We start from the raw sequence: 21,960 nt of genomic DNA, 5'->3' as shown, positions 1-21,960 counted from the left end.
GATCAACACGACACTTTCCTGATAAGTTTGAGTATTCTCATCGCTAATTTGCTGGATAATCGTTGGATATTGTATAGGGAAGTTACTTGTTGATCACTTCTGCGAGTTAAAGAGTTAAAGGTCGTTGGAAATGATTTAAAGGTAAAATGTATTTAGCCTGGTTTGGTTCGGTTTTGTTTGTATTCTTCTTTATTAGGGATTAAGGTCAACTATCATGACCAAAGAATGTTCAAATTAAGCTAGACTGATCAGGGCTTGACACAACTTACTAGCCACTTAGTGACAACTTAGATGTTACCACAAATTCAGTTTGTTTACTAGCCAAACTGGCTTGTGGAAATCGAAAACCACTGGGCAAAACTGAATTTCTACAAGTCTGTGGCTAGTTGGCTACCGTTAATGTCGAGCCCTGCCGATATCACTCTGACTAAAAGCAAAAGCATCATTGCGCGTGTGTCCCTAATACAAAATAATTTGGATCTACTCAAAGGATTACTTCCTTGGATGAACGAAATCAAGCAAAAATTGAAGGAAAATGAATATCTTTAATTGTTCCTTTTGAAATACTACAACAATTGCTTTCCTTCCAACCGAGACGTTATCAGTCACCCTTGAATACCGGATGCCTCGGCATCTTCTTTCTTATCAATATCCTCTCCCTCCGTAAGCTGTTTGGCATCGCCACTCCCCCCTTGACTACCAGAGTTGTCGTGAGGCAAAGTGTTGTTTGTATCAGCTGTTGTGTTTTGTTTGGCATTATTGCCGTCTTTTTTAGTGCCAATCTCTTCCATTCTCTCGTCCGTATACGTATGGTCTGGTAATGACCTCAGCCATTTCATCATTCTGTCAGTTAGTCAAGGATTAAGTACACAAACAACTATTTCACTTTGCACTAATTCTGTTGAGGGGCCAACAGTTTTTATTTAAACCTTCAAGTAGCATTCACCACTTATACGAGAGTGTACCAGAACTGCAGTATGATTGGTCGCGGAAACTAGTGCCACTTTCTCGACCAATCAGACGTTACACTAGCACTTGATCACAGAGGTTTTCCCGCGCTTCAAACAGTTTCTTGTTTTTAATTTGATGCAAGTTTCAATCCAAGGAAAATTTACCCGCTTTGTACAGACACTGAATAGCTGTTGTGACCAATCAAAAATTGTTTTTAAAACGCTCACTCGAAAACCAATCTGTAACGCCCAGCTCAAACCTCTCATGCTTCCAACTGCCAAGATCTGTTTGTTAATTCTCCCCTCAAGCTGCTACAAATTTTGTTGTAAATTACTAACAAGACTTTGGTGTTAGATCAAGATGACAACATCTACCTGATAAGTTTGAGTATCCCCATTACCTCTTTACCGGCTCATTTACGGGTATTAAAAAGAGAAGTCGCATGTTAGTCATTACCTCTGGGAGTTCAAGGGTCAAGCTTCCCAGAACTTTCTCGTTACGTTTTAAATTCAAAACTACGAATTACATACACTCTGCAAAGCAACTTCAACTTCGTGTTAAAAAGGATACGAATGTTCTCGAGCCTCTGTGTCAATGATGTGTTTATAAATATATTGGTGTTTAAACTTCTGTATTTCCTCCTGAAAAGATACCATCCAAGGAACTCAATGTAAAACTGGACTAAATCAACCCAACTTCTATTTTCGTCCTGTTAATAACCCTCACTCGATACGACTCACGTCAAGTGTGATGTCTTTAAAAAAAAAAAAAGGTTTAAACCAGGAGTAACTGTTGATCGTGTACCCTGCTCGTTCAGGTTTGAGTAGTCCTGAAAACGACTATTTCCGGTGACAGCAACTGACGTGTCGAAAGCCTGAGCGGAACTCGTCACCAGAGTCAAAGTTCAATTGAGTACCGAAAGTGAAACTGGATTGCCTTGGTTTTGCTTTACTTCGCTCGGTGATTGGTCCAGAAAACTCGTGCCACTCTCTCAACCAATTAAATGCAAAACTAAAACTAATCACGACTACTGAGATTACACGCTTTTTTCCGCGCTTCAAGCAGGTTGCCTCTCTTTACTCTGAGTTCTCATTGGTTAATGACGATATCATCTTTTGTTCTGATTGGCAGTTGTGATAACTTTTGCTTTGTTTTTCAACGCTCAATTCAAAAGCACCCTAATGATTAGCTTCACGTTATTCGAACCAACCTCGTTCTCATCCCACTCTAACGCCTCGTGCAGCCCGTCAGAACCATAGCGACGGTTGTAGGCATCGAAGTGGACCTGAATTAACACAATAGTATTCATGGGTTTCATTTAGGTTTGGAGGAGGAGAGCATGTGGATTTAGCTTCAATTGAAGGAGGAACAAAATTCACTTTCATTTGGTTTTGTACAGTGTAAGGAGGAAATTTCAGCATTTGTATCGACAGCATTTGAAGTAGGACCCATGCCTTTGATAGAGCGTGCCTGTATAGATGTTTCCAAAGCCAAGCTTACCTCGTCAAGAACCAGTCCAACCGCAGGGGCTTTCGGGATATCAACCTTAAGACAACAATATAAATGTCTGTCAAGAAAGAATGAGTTCAGGGATCCAATCAAATGATAATGAAAAGTAGAAAGTTGATAACCTCAAAGACCCGAGGTACCCTAAACTTCCCTAAACCCTAATCTAAAGAAATAATATGAATATATCAACAAAGTTGAAATGGTAAATTGGCCACCGTTATGATTATAAAAGCTGACGTTTCGCTCCGACGAAGGGCTAACGCTCAAAACGTCAGCTTTTATAATCGTAACTGTGGCCAATTTACCATTTCAACTTTGTTGATATATTTATATTATTTCGTTACCCCCACCGACGCAGCCCCAAACAGTTTGATTAGAAACTATCAGCCCCTAATGCATGCATGTACCTTTTTCTCCTTCCTGGCCAGTTCTATTGTACTAACAGGAGCCACACCTCGAACGATTGCCAACACAAGGCCTACAAACGACATTGAAAGTTAGCATATGAAAAGTGCAAAAAGTACCGAGAGGGCCAACCTCAGTGATTTTAAGAATTAGCCTTAGATAATTTTTTTCTTTTTTCGAGGTCGCCTCTTCGCGTTAGAGTACACACTTTGCTTGCATTATTTGTCGTGAAACCAAACACAAAATAGTCTAAACGCTCAAACAAAAAGATCCTGAGGAACAGTTAACATACGCTACGTGCTCCCAGCGCGGGAAAACGCCAGTAAAAATTCGTCATTACTTTCTTTCTGCATCTGATTGATGGAGAAAGTGGCGAGCACAAAATGTAAAAACAAACCAGAGAGCGCATTTTAGTTTGCATATGATTGGTGGAAAAACAAGAGTGAGTTTTCTAGATCACAAAGCGAAGTAAAGCAAAAGAAATGGAATTACGGAAGACTAAAAAACCATTTAATAAAAGATTCTTCTAGTCTCGAAAACGGAAGGCATTAGGATTCATGAGCAGGCCTTACCGATCATTTTCCGGATCTGATGAAGCATGAAACTTTGTCCTTTAACAGAAATCGTGATGAATTCTTTTCCGCTTTCCTCAAAAGGTTTGCCACACTGAATAAAGAAAAAGTCACTAGGGTGAGTCTTTCAAGCCCTTTACTGCCCGAGCTTATCTGCAAAAGTGTTAGCAGTTTGTACTCATAAATTTTACCTTGAACTTCATGATATATCTGTGGGCACTGGCATCATTAAACTTCCTGAAATTCGAAACAAAAAGTAAGTATTCGGTTGATTTCCAGGTTATTACTGTCACATTCCGTTTGTTTTGAACACTTTGTAAGGCCGAGTGCTAACGCAGTTTCTTTGTATTTTAAATTGAATTAAATTCGGCTCTTCCTTCCTATTGGCTCTTTTGTCTTCTTTTTGACGGAACAAAACAAATTTGTTTGTTTTTGAGTTCAGTTTGAGTCCTAAGACATTTTCCTTTCTTTAGACTGAATACTGTGATAAGTTGCGACACTTGGTTAAAATGCTGACTGGTCAAATAGTATTATTCATTAATTTTGTTGATAAACCATGATACAAAGTAATAGCCATTATCAATTAATCATTAATGTCGTAGTAGTAGCAAGTATGAATTATTATCATTAATGATTAATATTGTAAGAAATAGAGTTAGACAACTTTTTTGAGAGACATGTTTCGGCATACTTATGCCATCTTCAATCAATGAGTTACAGAACGTGAGTAATTATATAACAGATAAGTAGATGAATAAAATATTTACAGTATGATGTAATACAAAAGCGGGTACTAATTACAAGGTGACACCAAACATCAAAGGTGTGAACTAAAACGCTAGAAAAGTGTTATAATGCTGTAATTGTTAAGTTCAGGTTTGATCTTATTCATATAAAAAGCTTCTTTGAGTTTTAAATCAATTGCGTTTTTAGCAGAATCCACGCTACTAAAGCAAGAAAGGGAGTATTTGTTCTTACAAGAAGGAGATGTGTTGAAATACTTAGAAATATGCGAGTTTTTTGGTGTCACGTTATAATTAGTACCCGCTTTTGTATTACATCATATTGTGAATATTTTATTCATCTACTTATCTGTTATATAATTACTCACGTTCTGTTACTCATTGATTGAAGATGGCATAAGCATGCCGAAACATGTCTCTCAAAAAAGTTGTCTATTTCTTACAATATTAATCATTAACGATAATAATTCATACAAACATTTGATTCTTTGATTTAATAGCTTGCAGTGCAGGCGTCTTATTAGGGCGAGTTGACGTTAAGAAGCCCGCAATCATTTATTTGACCGGCCACTCCCCCACCCCCCCACCCCAGCCCCTCTCCTTACTTTTGACTGTCACTCACTCCCTCAGCAGAAATTTCTTTTTCTCCCCAGCCTTCCGCTGCCATTGTAATCAAAGATGGCGGCCATGTTTTGCTAAGAAAATGCTGAGCACTCGGTCGTCCAATTTACGCCTGCTCTGCTAGCTATTGATTTAAAAACTGTACATTATTCAAAGTTTTAATTAAGAGAAGAAGGCTTACACTCACTTGCCTGAGGTAAAATTATGATAATTGCGTGTACCAACAAACTTGGAAAGAACCTCATTAACCTCTGCAATTTTCTCTTCTGTTTAAAAAGAAGGCAGTAAAGAGAGTAAAGATATCTTAACATTGACAAACATGCTATAACTTCAGGCCAGACTTCCAAAGAAGTACTTGGTTACATTTAGTTTGAATTCAAATTAGAAGTAGCTGTTGGTTGTGACTACAAAGCTGGTGTATGAAACAGCTGCTCAACCTTTGACACATCCTAAATACATACCAGTCACTCTGTACTTTGTGGTACTTTGCTGAAAATGGAAAGTGAGATATGGAGGTGTCAACAGACAAAAATCAAGCATGTGTAACACTGACTGACAGACTGAGACTGATTGGCTGAGTGACTGACTAACTGATGGACTAAATCCCAGACTAATTTGGTAATATCAACTAGTACGTTGAAATTGTAAATTGGCCACTGTAAAGAGTTAAAAAGCTGACGTTTCGAGCGTTAGCCCTTCGTTAGAGCGAATGATGAAGGGCTAACACTCGAAACGTCAGCTTTTTAACTCTTTACAGTGGCCAATTTAAAATTTCAACTTACTGGTAGTTGATATCACTTACCCCCTCTACTCACTTGACTGACTGACTGTCTGTCTGACTGAGAGAGTACCTCACTGACTAACCAACTAAGAGACTGACTGACAGATTGACTCACTGTCTGACTGAGAGAGAGAGTACCTGACTGACTAACTGACTAAGAGAATGACTGACAGATTGACTCACTGTCTGTCTGAGAGAGAGAGTACCTGACTGACTAACCAACTAAGAGACTGACTGACAGATTGACTCACTGTCTGACTGAGAGAGAGAGTACCTGACTGACTAACCAACTAAGAGACTGACTGACAGATTGACTCACTGTCTGACTGAGAGAGAGAGTACCTGACTGACTAACCAACTAAGAGAATGACTGACAGATTGACTCACTGTCTGACTGAGAGACAGAGTACCTGACTGACTAACTGACTAAGAGAATGACTGACAGATTGACTCACTGTCTGACTGAGAGAGAGTACCTGACTGACTAACCAACTAAGAGACTGACTGACAGATTGACTCACTGTCTGACTGAGAGAGAGAGTACCTGACTGACTAACCAACTAAGAGACTGACTGACAGATTGACTCACTGTCTGACTGAGAGAGAGAGTACCTGACTGACTAACTGACTAAGAGAATGACTGACAGATTGACTCACTGTCTGACTGAGAGAGAGAGTACCTGACTGACTAACTGACTAAGAGACTGACTGACAGATTGACTCACTGTCTGACTGAGAGAGAGAGTACCTGACTGACTAACTGACTAAGAGACTGACTGACAGATTGACTCACTGTCTGACTGAGAGAGAGAGTACCTGACTGACTAACCAACTAAGAGAATGACTGACAGATTGACTCACTGTCTGACTGAGGGAGAGAGTACCTGACTGACTAACCAACTAAGAGACTGACTGACAGATTGACTCACTGTCTGACTGAGAGAGAGAGTACCTGACTGACTAACCAACTAAGAGAATGACTGACAGATTGACTCACTGTCTGACTGAGAGAGAGAGTACCTGACTGACTAACCAACTAAGAGACTGACTGACAGATTGACTCACTGTCTGACTGAGAGAGAGAGTACCTGACTGACTAACCAACTAAGAGACTGACTGACAGATTGACTCACTGTCTGACTGAGAGAGAGAGTACCTGACTGACTAACCAACTAAGAGACTGACTGACAGATTGACTCACTGTCTGACTGAGAGAGTACCTGACTGACTAACCAACTAAGAGACTGACTGACAGATTGACTCACTGTCTGACTGAGAGAGAGAGTACCTGACTGACTAACCAACTAAGAGACTGACTGACAGATTGACTCACTGTCTGACTGAGAGAGAGAGTACCTGACTGACTAACCAACTAAGAGACTGACTGACAGATTGACTCACTGTCTGACTGAGAGAGTACCTGACTGACTAACCAACTAAGAGACTGACTGACAGATTGACTCACTGTCTGACTGAGGGAGAGAGTACCTGACTGACTAACTGACTAAGAGACTGACTGACAGATTGACTCACTGTCTGACTGAGAGAGAGAGTACCTGACTGACTAACCAACTAAGAGACTGACTGACAGATTGACTCACTGTCTGACTGAGAGAGAGTACCTGACTGACTAACCAACTAAGAGAATGACTGACAGATTGACTCACTGTCTGACTGAGAGAGAGAGTACCTGACTGACTAATCAACTAAGAGACTGACTGACAGATTGACTCACTGTCTGACTGAGAGAGAGAGTACCTGACTGACTAACCAACTAAGAGACTGACTGACAGATTGACTCACTGTCTGACTGAGAGAGTACCTGACTGACTAACCAACTAAGAGACTGACTGACAGATTGACTCACTGTCTGACTGAGGGAGAGAGTACCTGACTGACTAACTGACTAAGAGACTGACTGACAGATTGACTCACTGACTGACTGAGAGAGAGAGTACCTGACTGACTAACCAACTAAGAGACTGACTGACAGATTGACTCACTGTCTGACTGAGAGAGAGAGTACCTGACTGACTAACTGACTAAGAGAATGACTGACAGATTGACTCACTGTCTGTCTGAGAGAGAGAGTACCTGACTGACTAACCAACTAAGAGACTGACTGACAGATTGACTCACTGACTGACTGAGAGAGAGAGTACCTGACTGACTAACCAACTAAGAGACTGACTGACAGATTGACTCACTGTCTGACTGAGAGAGAGAGTACCTGACTGACTAACTGACTAAGAGACTGACTGACAGATTGACTCACTGTCTGACTGAGAGAGAGAGTACCTGACTGACTAACCAACTAAGAGACTGACTGACAGATTGACTCACTGTCTGACTGAGAGAGAGAGTACCTGACTGACTAACCAACTAAGAGAATGACTGACAGATTGACTCACCGTCTGACTGAGAGAGAGTACCTGACTGACTAACCAACTAAGAGACTGACTGACAGATTGACTCACTGTCTGACTGAGAGAGTACCTGACTAACTAACCAACTAAGAGACTGACTGACAGATTGACTCACTGTCTGACTGAGAGAGAGAGTACCTGACTGACTAACCAACTAAGAGAATGACTGACAGATTGACTCACTGTCTGACTGAGAGAGAGAGTACCTGACTGACTAACCAACTAAGAGACTGACTGACAGATTGACTCACTGTCTGACTGAGAGAGTACCTGACTGACTAACCAACTAAGAGACTGACTGACAGATTGACTCACTGTCTGACTGTGGGAGAGAGTACCTGACTGACTAACTGACTAAGAGACTGACTGACAGATTGACTCAATGACTGACTGAGAAAGAGAGTACCTGACTGACTAACCAACTAAGAGACTGACTGACAGATTGACTCACTGTCTGACTGAGGGAGAGAGTACCTGACTGACTAACCAACTAAGAGAATGACTGACAGATTGACTCACTCTCTGACTGAGAGAGAGAGTACCTGACTGACTAACTGACTAAGAGACTGACTGACAGATTGACTCACTGACTGACTGAGAGAGAGAGTACCTGACTGACTAACCAACTAAGTGACTGACTGACAGATTGACTCACTGTCTGACTGAGAGAGAGAGTACCTGACTGACTAACCAACTAAGAGAATGACTGACAGATTGACTCACTGTCTGACTGAGAGAGAGAGTACCTGACTGACTAACCAACTAAGAGACTGACTGACAGATTGACTCACTGTCTGACTGAGAGAGAGAGTACCTGACTGACTAACCAACTAAGAGACTGACTGACAGATTGACTCACTGTCTGACTGAGAGAGTACCTGACTGACTAACCAACTAAGAGACTGACTGACAGATTGACTCACTGTCTGACTGAGGGAGAGAGTACCTGACTGACTAACTGACTAAGAGACTGACTGACAGATTGACTCACTGACTGACTGAGAGAGAGAGTACCTGACTGACTAACCAACTAAGAGACTGACTGACAGATTGACTCACTGTCTGACTGAGAGAGAGAGTACCTGACTGACTAACTGACTAAGAGACTGACTGACAGATTGACTCACTGACTGACTGAGAGAGAGAGTACCTGACTGAGTAACAAACTAAGAGAATGACTGACAGATTGACTCACTGTCTGACTGAGAGAGAGAGTACCTGACTGACTAACCAACTAAGAGACTGACTGACAGATTGACTCACTGTCTGTCTGACTGAGAGAGTACCTGACTGACTAACCAACTAAGAGACTGACTGACAGATTGACTCACTGTCTGACTGAGAGAGAGAGTACCTGACTGACTAACCAACTAAGAGACTGACTGACAGATTGACTCACTGTCTGTCTGACTGAGAGAGAGAGTACCTGACTGACTAACCAACTAAGAGACTGACTGACAGATTGACTCACTGTCTGACTGAGAGAGAGAGTACCTGACTGACTAACCAACTAAGAGACTGACTGACAGATTGACTCACTGTCTGACTGAGAGAGAGAGTACCTGACTGACTAACCAACTAAGAGACTGACTGACAGATTGACTCACTGTCTGACTGAGAGAGAGAGTACCTGACTGACTAACCAACTAAGAGACTGACTGACAGATTGACTCACTGTCTGACTGAGAGAGAGAGTACCTGACTGACTAACCAACTAAGAGAATGACTGACAGATTGACTCACTGTCTGACTGAGAGAGAGAGTACCTGACTGACTAACGAACTAAGAGACTGACTGACAGATTGACTCACTGTCTGACTGAGAGAGAGAGTACCTGACTGACTAACCAACTAAGAGACTGACTGACAGATTGACTCACTGTCTGACTGAGAGAGAGAGTACCTGACTGACTAACCAACTAAGAGACTGACTGACAGATTGACTCACTGTCTGACTGAGAGAGTACCTGACTGACTAACCAACTAAGAGACTGACTGACAGATTGACTCACTGTCTGACTGAGAGAGAGAGTACCTGACTGACTAACCAACTAAGAGACTGACTGACAGATTGACTCACTGTCTGACTGAGAGAGAGAGTACCTGACTGACTAACCAACTAAGAGACTGACTGACAGATTGACTCACTGTCTGACTGAGAGAGTACCTGACTGACTAACCAACTAAGAGACTGACTGACAGATTGACTCACTGTCTGACTGAGGGAGAGAGTACCTGACTGACTAACTGACTAAGAGACTGACTGACAGATTGACTCACTGTCTGACTGAGAGAGAGAGTACCTGACTGACTAACCAACTAAGAGACTGACTGACAGATTGACTCACTGTCTGACTGAGAGAGAGTACCTGACTGACTAACCAACTAAGAGAATGACTGACAGATTGACTCACTGTCTGACTGAGAGAGAGAGTACCTGACTGACTAATCAACTAAGAGACTGACTGACAGATTGACTCACTGTCTGACTGAGAGAGAGAGTACCTGACTGACTAACCAACTAAGAGACTGACTGACAGATTGACTCACTGTCTGACTGAGAGAGTACCTGACTGACTAACCAACTAAGAGACTGACTGACAGATTGACTCACTGTCTGACTGAGGGAGAGAGTACCTGACTGACTAACTGACTAAGAGACTGACTGACAGATTGACTCACTGACTGACTGAGAGAGAGAGTACCTGACTGACTAACCAACTAAGAGACTGACTGACAGATTGACTCACTGTCTGACTGAGAGAGAGAGTACCTGACTGACTAACTGACTAAGAGACTGACTGACAGATTGACTCACTGTCTGACTGAGAGAGAGAGTACCTGACTGACTAACCAACTAAGAGACTGACTGACAGATTGACTCACTGTCTGACTGAGAGAGAGAGTACCTGACTGACTAACCAACTAAGAGAATGACTGACAGATTGACTCACCGTCTGACTGAGAGAGAGTACCTGACTGACTAACCAACTAAGAGACTGACTGACAGATTGACTCACTGTCTGACTGAGAGAGTACCTGACTAACTAACCAACTAAGAGACTGACTGACAGATTGACTCACTGTCTGACTGAGAGAGAGAGTACCTGACTGACTAACCAACTAAGAGAATGACTGACAGATTGACTCACTGTCTGACTGAGAGAGAGAGTACCTGACTGACTAACCAACTAAGAGACTGACTGACAGATTGACTCACTGTCTGACTGAGAGAGTACCTGACTGACTAACCAACTAAGAGACTGACTGACAGATTGACTCACTGTCTGACTGTGGGAGAGAGTACCTGACTGACTAACTGACTAAGAGACTGACTGACAGATTGACTCACTGACTGACTGAGAAAGAGAGTACCTGACTGACTAACCAACTAAGACACTGACTGACAGATTGACTCACTGTCTGACTGAGGGAGAGAGTACCTGACTGACTAACCAACTAAGAGAATGACTGACAGATTGACTCACTCTCTGACTGAGAGAGAGAGTACCTGACTGACTAACTGACTAAGAGACTGACTGACAGATTGACTCACTGACTGACTGAGAGAGAGAGTACCTGACTGACTAACCAACTAAGTGACTGACTGACAGATTGACTCACTGTCTGACTGAGAGAGAGAGTACCTGACTGACTAACCAACTAAGAGAATGACTGACAGATTGACTCACTGTCTGACTGAGAGAGAGAGTACCTGACTGACTAACCAACTAAGAGACTGACTGACAGATTGACTCACTGTCTGACTGAGAGAGAGAGTACCTGACTGACTAACCAACTAAGAGACTGACTGACAGATTGACTCACTGTCTGACTGAGAGAGTACCTGACTGACTAACCAACTAAGAGACTGACTGACAGATTGACTCACTGTCTGACTGAGGGAGAGAGTACCTGACTGACTAACTGACTAAGAGACTGACTGACAGATTGACTCACTGACTGACTGAGAGAGAGAGTACCTGACTGACTAACCAACTAAGAGACTGACTGACAGATTGACTCACTGTCTGACTGAGAGAGAGAGTACCTGACTGACTAACTGACTAAGAGACTGACTGACAGATTGACTCACTGACTGACTGAGAGAGAGAGTACCTGACTGAGTAACCAACTAAGAGAATGACTGACAGATTGACTCACTGTCTGACTGAGAGAGAGAGTACCTGACTGACTAACCAACTAAGAGACTGACTGACAGATTGACTCACTGTCTGTCTGACTGAGAGAGTACCTGACTGACTAACCAACTAAGAGACTGACTGACAGATTGACTCACTGTCTGACTGAGAGAGAGAGTACCTGACTGACTAACCAACTAAGAGCCTGACTGACAGATTGACTCACTGTCTGTCTGACTGAGAGAGAGAGTACCTGACTGACTAACCAACTAAGAGACTGACTGACAGATTGACTCACTGTCTGACTGAGAGAGAGAGTACCTGACTGACTAACCAACTAAGAGACTGACTGACAGATTGACTCACTGTCTGACTGAGAGAGAGAGTACCTGACTGACTAACCAACTAAGAGACTGACTGACAGATTGACTCACTGTCTGACTGAGAGAGTACCTGACTGACTAACCAACTAAGAGACTGACTGACAGATTGACTCACTGTCTGACTGAGGGAGAGAGTACCTGACTGACTAACTGACTAAGAGACTGACTGACAGATTAACTCACTGACTGACTGAGAGAGAGAGTACCTGACTGACTAACCAACTAAGAGACTGACTGACAGATTGACTCACTGTCTGACTGAGAGAGAGAGTACCTGACTGACTAACTGACTAAGAGACTGACTGACAGATTGACTCACTGACTGACTGAGAGAGAGAGTACCTGACTGAGTAACCAACTAAGAGAATGACTGACAGATCGACTCACTGTCTGACTGAGAGAGAGAGTACCTGACTGACTAACCAACTAAGAGACTGACTGACAGATTGACTCACTGTCTGTCTGACTGAGAGAGTACCTGACTGACTAACCAACTAAGAGACTGACTGACAGATTGACTCACTGTCTGACTGAGAGAGAGAGTACCTGACTGACTAACCAACTAAGAGAATGACTGACAGATTGACTCACTGTCTGACTGAGAGAGAGAGTACCTGACTGACTAACCAACTAAGAGACTGACTGACAGATTGACTCACTGTCTGACTGAGAGAGAGAGTACCTGACTGACTAACTGACTAAGAGACTGACTGACAGATTGACTCACTGTCTGACTGAGAGAGAGAGTACCTGACTGACTAACCAACTAAGAGAATGACTGACAGATTGACTCACTGTCTGACTGAGAGAGAGAGTACCTGACTGACTAACTGACTAAGAGAATGACTGACAGATTGACTCACTGTCTGACTGAGAGAGAGTACCTGACTGACTAACTGACTAAGAGAATGACTGACAGATTGACTCACTGTCTGACTGAGAGAGAGAGTACCTGACTGACTAACCAACTAAGAGAATGACTGACAGATTGACTCACTGTCTGACTGAGAGAGAGAGTACCTGACTGACTAACCAACTAAGAGACTGACTGACAGATTGACTCACTGTCTGTCTGAGAGAGAGAGTACCTGACTGACTAACCAACTAAGAGACTGACTGACAGATTGACTCACTGTCTGACTGAGAGAGAGAGTACCTGACTGACTAACCAACTAAGAGAATGACTGACAGATTGACTCACTGTCTGACTGAGAGAGAGAGTACCTGACTGACTAACCAACTAAGAGACTGACTGACAGATTGACTCACTGTCTGTCTGAGAGAGAGAGTACCTGACTGACTAACCAACTAAGAGACTGACTGACAGATTGACTCACTGTCTGACTGAGAGAGAGAGTACCTGACTGACTAACTGACTAAGAGACTGATTGACAGATTGACTCACTGTCTGTCTGAGAGAGAGAGTACCTGACTGACTAACCAACTAAGAGACTGACTGACAGATTGACTCACTGTCTGACTGAGAGAGAGAGTACCTGACTGACTAACTGACTAAGAGACTGACTGACAGATTGACTCACTGTCTGACTGAGAGAGAGAGTACCTGACTGACTAACCAACTAAGAGAATGACTGACAGATTGACTCACTGTATGACTGAGAGAGAGAGAGTACCTGACTGACTAACTGACTAAGAGAATGACTGACAGATTTACTCACTGTCTGACTGAGAGAGAGAGTACCTGACTGACTAACCAACTAAGAGACTGACTGACAGATTGACTCACTGTCTGACTGAGAGAGAGAGAGTACCTAACTGACTAACTGACTAAGAGAATGACTGACAGATTGACTCACTGTCTGACTGAGAGAGAGAGTACCTGACTGACTAACCAACTAAGAGACTGACTGACAGATTGACTCACTGTCTGTCTGAGAGAGAGAGTACCTGACTGACTAACCAACTAAGAGACTGACTGACAGATTGACTCACTGTCTGACTGAGAGAGAGAGTACCTGACTGACTAACCAACTAAGAGACTGACTGACAGATTGACTCACTGTCTGTCTGAGAGAGAGAGTACCTGACTGACTAACCAACTAAGAGACTGACTGACAGATTGACTCACTGTCTGACTGAGAGAGAGAGTACCTGACTGACTAACTGACTAAGAGACTGACTGACAGATTGACTCACTGTCTGACTGAGAGAGAGAGAGTACCTGACTGACTAACTGACTAAGAGAATGACTGACAGATTGACTCACTGTCTGACTGAGAGAGAGAGTACCTGACTGACTAACCAACTAAGAGACTGACTGACAGATTGACTCACTGTCTGACTGAGAGAGAGAGTACCTGACTGACTACCTGACTAAGAGACTGACTGACAGATTGACTCACTGTCTGACTGAGAGAGAGAGTACCTGACTGACTAACCAACTAAGAGACTGACTGACAGATTGACTCACTGTCTGACTGAGAGAGAGAGTACCTGACTGACTAACTGACTAAGAGAATGACTGACAGATTGACTCACTGTCTGTCTGAGAGAGAGAGTACCTGACTGACTAACCAACTAAGAGAATGACTGACAGATTGACTCACTGTCTGACTGAGAGAGAGAGTACCTGACTGACTAACCAACTAAGAGACTGACTGACAGATTGACTCACTGTCTGTCTGAGAGAGAGAGTACCTGACTGACTAACCAACTAAGAGACTGACTGACAGATTGACTCACTGTCTGACTGAGAGAGAGAGTACCTGACTGACTAACCAACTAAGAGAATGACTGACAGATTGACTCACTGTCTGACTGAGAGAGAGAGTACCTGACTGACTAACCAACTAAGAGACTGACTGACAGATTGACTCACTGTCTGTCTGAGAGAGAGAGTACCTGACTGACTAACCAACTAAGAGACTGACTGACAGATTGACTCACTGTCTGACTGAGAGAGTACCTGACTGACTAACTGACTAAGAGACTGATTGACAGATTGACTCACTGTCTGTCTGAGAGAGAGAGTACCTGACTGACTAACCAACTAAGAGACTGACTGACAGATTGACTCACTGTCTGACTGAGAGAGAGAGTACCTGACTGACTAACTGACTAAGAGACTGACTGACAGATTGACTCACTGTCTGACTGAGAGAGAGAGTACCTGACTGACTAACCAACTAAGAGAAAGACTGACAGATTGACTCACTGTCTGACTGAGAGAGAGAGTACCTGACTGACTAACCAACTAAGAGACTGACTGACAGATTGACTCACTGTCTGTCTGAGAGAGAGAGTACCTGACTGACTAACCAACTAAGAGAATGACTGACAGATTGACTCACTGTCTGACTGAGAGAGAGAGTACCTGACTGACTAACCAACTAAGAGACTGACTGACAGATTGACTCACTGTCTGTCTGAGAGAGAGAGTACCTGACTGACTAACCAACTAAGAGACTGACTGACAGATTGACTCACTGTCTGACTGAGAGAGAGAGTACCTGACTGACTAACCAACTAAGAGACTGACTGACAGATTGACTCACTGTCTGTCTGAGAGAGAGAGTACCTGACTGACTAACCAACTAAGAGACTGACTGACAGATTGACTCACTGTCTGACTGAGAGAGAGAGTACCTGACTGACTAACTGACTAAGAGACTGACTGACAGATTGACTCACTGTCTGACTGAGAGAGAGAGAGTACCTGACTGACTAACTGACTAAGAGAATGACTGACAGATTGACTCACTGTCTGACTGAGAGAGAGAGTACCTGACTGACTAACTGACTAAGAGAATGACTGACAGATTGACTCACTGTCTGACTGAGAGAGAGAGTACCTGACTGACTAACCAACTAAGAGAATGACTGACAGATTGACTCACTGTCTGACTGAGAGAGAGAGTACCTGACTGACTAACCAACTAAGAGACTGACTGACAGATTGACTCACTGTCTGTCTGAGAGAGAGAGTACCTGACTGACTAACCAACTAAGAGAATGACTGACAGATTGACTCACTGTCTGACTGAGAGAGAGAGTACCTGACTGACTAACTGACTAAGAGACTGACTGACAGATTGACTCACTGTCTGACTGAGAGAGAGAGTACCTGACTGACTAACTGACTAAGAGAATGACTGACAGATTGACTCACTGTCTGACTGAGAGAGAGAGTACCTGACTGACTAACCAACTAAGAGAATGACTGACAGATTGACTCACTGTCTGACTGAGAGAGAGAGTACCTGACTGACTAACCAACTAAGAGACTGACTGACAGATTGACTCACTGTCTGTCTGAGAGAGAGAGTACCTGACTGACTAACCAACTAAGAGAATGACTGACAGATTGACTCACTGTCTGACTGAGAGAGAGAGTACCTGACTGACTAACTGACTAAGAGACTGACTGACAGATTGACTCACTGTCTGACTGAGAGAGAGAGTACCTGACTGACTAACTGACTAAGAGAATGACTGACAGATTGACTCACTGTCTGACTGAGAGAGAGAGTACCTGACTGACTAACCAACTAAGAGAATGACTGACAGATTGACTCACTGTCTGACTGAGAGAGAGAGTACCTGACTGACTAACCAACTAAGAGACTGACTGACAGATTGACTCACTGTCTGTCTGAGAGAGAGAGTACCTGACTGACTAACCAACTAAGAGAATGACTGACAGATTGACTCACTGTCTGACTGAGAGAGAGAGTACCTGACTGACTAACTGACTAAGAGACTGATTGACAGATTGACTCACTGTCTGACTGAGAGAGAGAGTACCTGACTGACTAACTGACTAAGAGACTGACTGACAGATTGACTCACTGACTGACTGAGAGAGAGAGTACCTGACTGACTAACCAACTAAGAGAATGACTGACAGATTGACTCACTGTCTGACTGAGAGAGAGAGTACCTGACTGACTAACTGACTAAGAGACTGATTGACAGATTGACTCACTGTCTGACTGAGAGAGAGAGTACCTGACTGACTAACCAACTAAGAGACTGACTGACAGATTGACTCACTGTCTGACTGAGAGAGAGAGTACCTGACTGACTAACCAACTAAGAGAATGACTGACAGATTGACTCACTGTCTGACTGAGAGAGAGAGTACCTGACTGACTAACCAACTAAGAGAATGACTGACAGATTGACTCACTGTCTGACTGAGAGAGAGAGTACCTGACTGACTAACCAACTAAGAGACTGACTGACAGATTGACTCACTGTCTGTCTGAGAGAGAGAGTACCTGACTGACTAACCAACTAAGAGAATGACTGACAGATTGACTCACTGTCTGACTGAGAGAGAGAGTACCTGACTGACTAACTGACTAAGAGACTGATTGACAGATTGACTCACTGTCTGACTGAGAGAGAGAGTACCTGACTGACTAACTGACTAAGAGACTGATTGACAGATTGACTCACTGTCTGACTGAGAGAGAGAGTACCTGACTGACTAACCAACTAAGAGACTGACTGACAGATTGACTCACTGTCTGACTGAGAGAGAGAGTACCTGACTGACTAACTGACTAAGAGACTGACTGACAGATTGACTCACTGTCTGACTGAGAGAGAGAGTACCTGACTGACTAACTGACTAAGAGACTGATTGACAGACTGATCTATAACCTGACAGACTGACAAACTGGTTGGTTGACTGCCTGGCTGACAAATAGACAGACACATATGTAGATGGACTGCGTACGTATTGGTATGATTGCCTGACTGACTGACTGACTGACTGATTGACTGGCTGACAAAATTATTAAATGATAAAGCAATGGTCATATGTGTACAGGCGTATATTCTTCACAATATGCAGAGTAAACTTCAGAAACCCAAATGGCTGTCTCATCAGGTCACTCGATCATTCAATTTACTTTTCATCATGATTCTTGTCGACATATTTTTTTTTCATCAAAAGAGCAATCAAATGTCTTGAAGCACAAACTTACATAATCTTTGGCAAAAGCAAATGTAGGGGTGAGGTATTCATAAGTCCTTGCTGAGCAGTTTCCTTTTGCATCAAAGCCTCTAGTTGTTCTTTTCATGGCTGCAAGAAACAAGGGACATCCGTTGTACAAAACTTACCATGTATGTCAACCTTAAGTCGAATTTTCTCTCTATGTCCTGATTAGTTTTACCTAATCCTCAGAGGATGAGTAATGCAATAACACCTGTAAGTAAAGAGCTACAGTACATGACTCTATCAGGTTCTGTGACTTACCAAGGACTCTAATTTCAGGCAGAAGATGCTCATTAATCTTTGGCAAAAGGTTCTGCAATGGCACCATGTAAAGACAAAGAGGAAAAAAAAATTACATTTGGTCCAGTACATTATCATATAATTTGTTTTTTAAAAGAAAATGTAAATGTATAATTAACAGTTATCAGCCACACAGTAGGTATACAAGCACACTTCCAAAGAAATGACCCCAAGAAGATACTTTTTCAAAGATCACAGTACAAGTTTTAATGAGTGCTCCTGTGAAGTTCCATACGACTGACAGTAAATCACTGTAAATTTCACATGTGTGTAAAGGAATTTGATACATAGCATGGTTACCTCTTGAATAAATGCATTTTTCTCTGGAAAACTTTCACAACATATACTACAGGCAAATGAAACCTCAAAAAGGGTTACCCAAATCCCAGATCACTTGATTTCATTCAATAATACAAAATCCATATTTGTGAAAACAGGCAATGAGGAAAACAGCAGTCTCGTGTTATTAGAAGAATCTGTTGTGATGCTTATCTTTAAGGACACAACTTGTCTTGCAGCAGAAACACCTTTGTCTGTTCTAGCACATCGTTGAAAGGACATCTAAAGCGAAAAGAATAGAGATAAAAAGAAAACTTTTTTGTTTCGTCAGCTACTAACATACCCATAGTAAAGAAAGCAAATTTTATTTACAGTAACAGAAAACGACTAAAAACAGTATTATTTGTCAACTACAATGTAACTTGTTCATTTCACAATCTAGATTTCTATGAAATTTAATAACCTGATACAATCATATAAACATCAAGGAAATCTTGGAATATTTTCAACGATGCTGTTGTTTAGTTTCAAAAAGCCAGTTGCCTCTTTTAATTTTTTTATAAAAAAAATATATAAAAAAATACATACCGGCATTAACTTTTTAAACTGACAACAATACTAACATCATTGATAACAAATCATTACTTTTAGAGCTAATAGCCCTTAGTACCGATTCTGATTTGAGCTTTGCATAACTACAACGATTCCTTTTCTTCTTTTGACTGAAAGATTTGGAGCAACAGGACTGTCAAACAAAGTTGCCACTGAAAAGTTTTATTTGCATCAATGCCTACTGAAAACTGAGCCATGAGCATTCAGAAGAACCAGTGCATTTTCCTGAGTAGACAGTGAAATCTCTTTAAAGAGACTGAACAATCAAAGGCTTTTTCAGTATTCCCAGCACTGTGGAGAATATCCCACAACCCACCTTTCCCATGTTGGCTTTTCCATCTTCAGTTATTGCTTCAGCTTTATACAAGGCATTGACCAGTTCTTGTTCAATAGTTTTAACACCAGGATTACTAGACAAAAAAAACAATTCATTAAAAATTAGCTAACTAAAAATGAAAAACCTTCAGACAAGTTTGAGCACACTACCATATTAACATCCTCTTCTGTTTGACTCCTATCATTTGTTCCAATGATCTTCATTGAAAACAAAGTCAATAGATAATTTATAGCCCTTCTTGTCACCAGACAGTTACTGATTAAAAACACTCCCTGGCAAAGATTAGGGCTGTCTTTTTCTCTAGTCCACATTAACAAAACACAACTCATCTTGAGTAAAAAACAGTTGTGTTGAAACTCTTCAAGTGGACATAAATACTTTCATACCATGCAACCCATTGCTTTACGATGACAGTATTATTATTTACCATACAAAAGTTGATCTTAGCTTAGAAAAAGATCATAATCTACAAAGTATTATATTGATGAAAGACACAGAGGGTTACAGTTGCTAGCTGCATACAAATGATTCAAATTCAAGCTCTGTATGGCTTATTGTGTTACAATCTACTAAGGCAAGATACTGTAAAAGCCTGTGGATAAGCTGCACTTATCCACAATTGGTAGAAACAATGTTCATTACATTAAAGTGCTAAAATTGTGGGTAACACTTTGAAGTATTTTCCATTGCAATGTTAATGATGAGTTTACGCTTGATAAACAGTGGATGAAGAAGACTTCTCAAGACTTGACTTAGGATTTCCGCTGCTAAATTCGGAGTGCGGCTTATCTGCGGGTGCAGCTTATCTGCGGGTGTGGCTTAGCTGCAGGTGCGGCCTATCTGCAGGCTTTTATGGCATGCCATTTAACAACATCTCTCTCCATCCCGGAGTGGGTTATAATGAACTTTCAGGGAAACCTGACAAATTGTGAGGGCAGAGAGCCATTATCTGAGATGGAATAGCATCCTACAGGTGAGATGAAGTAATGGACATTCCCCTAATCTTTCTATGTTATATAAAAACTGGTGTCGGCTCAAAATAGTCTTGTATGTTGAGTCAACTTATTATGTCATGGCTACTTGTCGTATTTTCATTCAATCATCAACACTTTATGGCAGTACCTACATTTGCATGCCATTGTACCCTGCCCCACAGTAAGATAAAAGCAATGCACACTTCTTTTTTCGTGGAAGTACAGGTGTTTTTTCATCTTTCTCATCATCAGCAACCTGTGAATACAGAAGTAATTTAACTTTCTTTTCCAAAGCTAGATCAAGGACATCTGGAGATAAATGATGTACATTTGAGGACAATTTCTCTTCTAACCATAACTTCCCTGAGGAAGGCGAAACTTTGACACCACCATCTTGTCACCAACAACTTCGGAAATTGCATTGCAAAATTTCAAAAGTTTCAGCTTCCTTCAAAAAATATCCCAACAGGCCCTGTCTCACCTCCTTTCACCCCTACCCCCATCCTCGGGGGGAGGGGGCGAGAGGGTGTTCGAGTCTAAGAGAGCGTATTATGATTAATGAGATTTCAAAGAAGGCTAGTTGTAGGATAAAAAATGAGCATGTTCTTGTACCTTTTCGCCAGGTTCTGTTTTCATTATCTTGTTACCAGCATTATCTGTCGTGTTGTCATCATTCAGGGACCTTTTCAAACCGCCGTTTTCTTCCTCCGTTTTTGGTGGTTCCTTTGAAAATCGTTCCGAGTTGCACGTGGTACTATCCGCCATCTTTTGCATAAACCTTGACGCAGCTGAATTTTCTAATTTTTGTACAGACAGCTTGTAAATCCTTCTTAGAAAGAAGGCGAGATGTCTACTCATATAAAAGATACAGCAAACTTTAGCTGAAAGTTGAAAGTGTCAATAGTTTTTGCATGAAAAGCAGGAAGATATTCTTCATTGAGCCCACGGTGATGATAACTCT

At 41.9% G+C, this 21,960-nt stretch overlaps 1 protein-coding gene and 1 long non-coding RNA gene across 2 annotated transcripts; one reads left to right on the top strand and one right to left on the bottom strand.

The window, feature by feature from the left end:
• Positions 1 to 525: 525 nt before the first annotated feature.
• On the bottom strand, positions 526 to 21,960 carry LOC111342892 (pseudouridylate synthase 1 homolog). Its single transcript, XM_088725002.1, has 15 exons — positions 21,612 to 21,960; positions 21,152 to 21,255; positions 20,005 to 20,098; positions 19,290 to 19,358; positions 18,759 to 18,825; positions 18,487 to 18,584; positions 5,263 to 5,290; positions 4,989 to 5,067; positions 3,629 to 3,674; positions 3,438 to 3,531; positions 2,868 to 2,938; positions 2,452 to 2,496; positions 2,162 to 2,236; positions 1,522 to 1,592; positions 526 to 843 (listed from the first exon to the last, which is right to left on the bottom strand). The coding sequence occupies exons 1-15, from the start codon at positions 21,855 to 21,857 to the stop codon at positions 606 to 608; spliced, it is 1,425 nt and encodes a 474-aa protein (XP_088581128.1). The 5' UTR covers positions 21,858 to 21,960; the 3' UTR covers positions 526 to 605.
• LOC148743247 (uncharacterized) lies at positions 3,863 to 4,354 on the top strand. Its single transcript, XR_015988672.1, has 2 exons — positions 3,863 to 3,956; positions 4,242 to 4,354. It is a non-coding gene; the product is annotated as an uncharacterized LOC148743247 (long non-coding RNA).

Source organism: Stylophora pistillata, chromosome 1 (genome assembly GCF_964205215.1).
Source record: "Stylophora pistillata chromosome 1, jaStyPist1.2, whole genome shotgun sequence".
Taxonomy (NCBI): Eukaryota; Metazoa; Cnidaria; class Anthozoa; order Scleractinia; family Pocilloporidae; genus Stylophora; species Stylophora pistillata.
This window is presented reverse-complemented; position numbering and strand designations above follow the sequence as displayed.

Coding starts and splice junctions, on each gene's coding strand:
- LOC111342892 (XM_088725002.1), bottom strand. CDS start 21,857: ATGAGTAGACATCTCGCCTTCTTTCTAAGAAGGATTTACAAGCTGTCT. Junction 2,497..2,867: donor TGGCCAGGAAGGAGAAAAAG/GTACATGCATGC, acceptor TGTTGTCTTAAG/GTTGATATCCCGAAAGCCCC. Junction 2,237..2,451: donor TTGGACTGGTTCTTGACGAG/GTAAGCTTGGCT, acceptor GTGTTAATTCAG/GTCCACTTCGATGCCTACAA.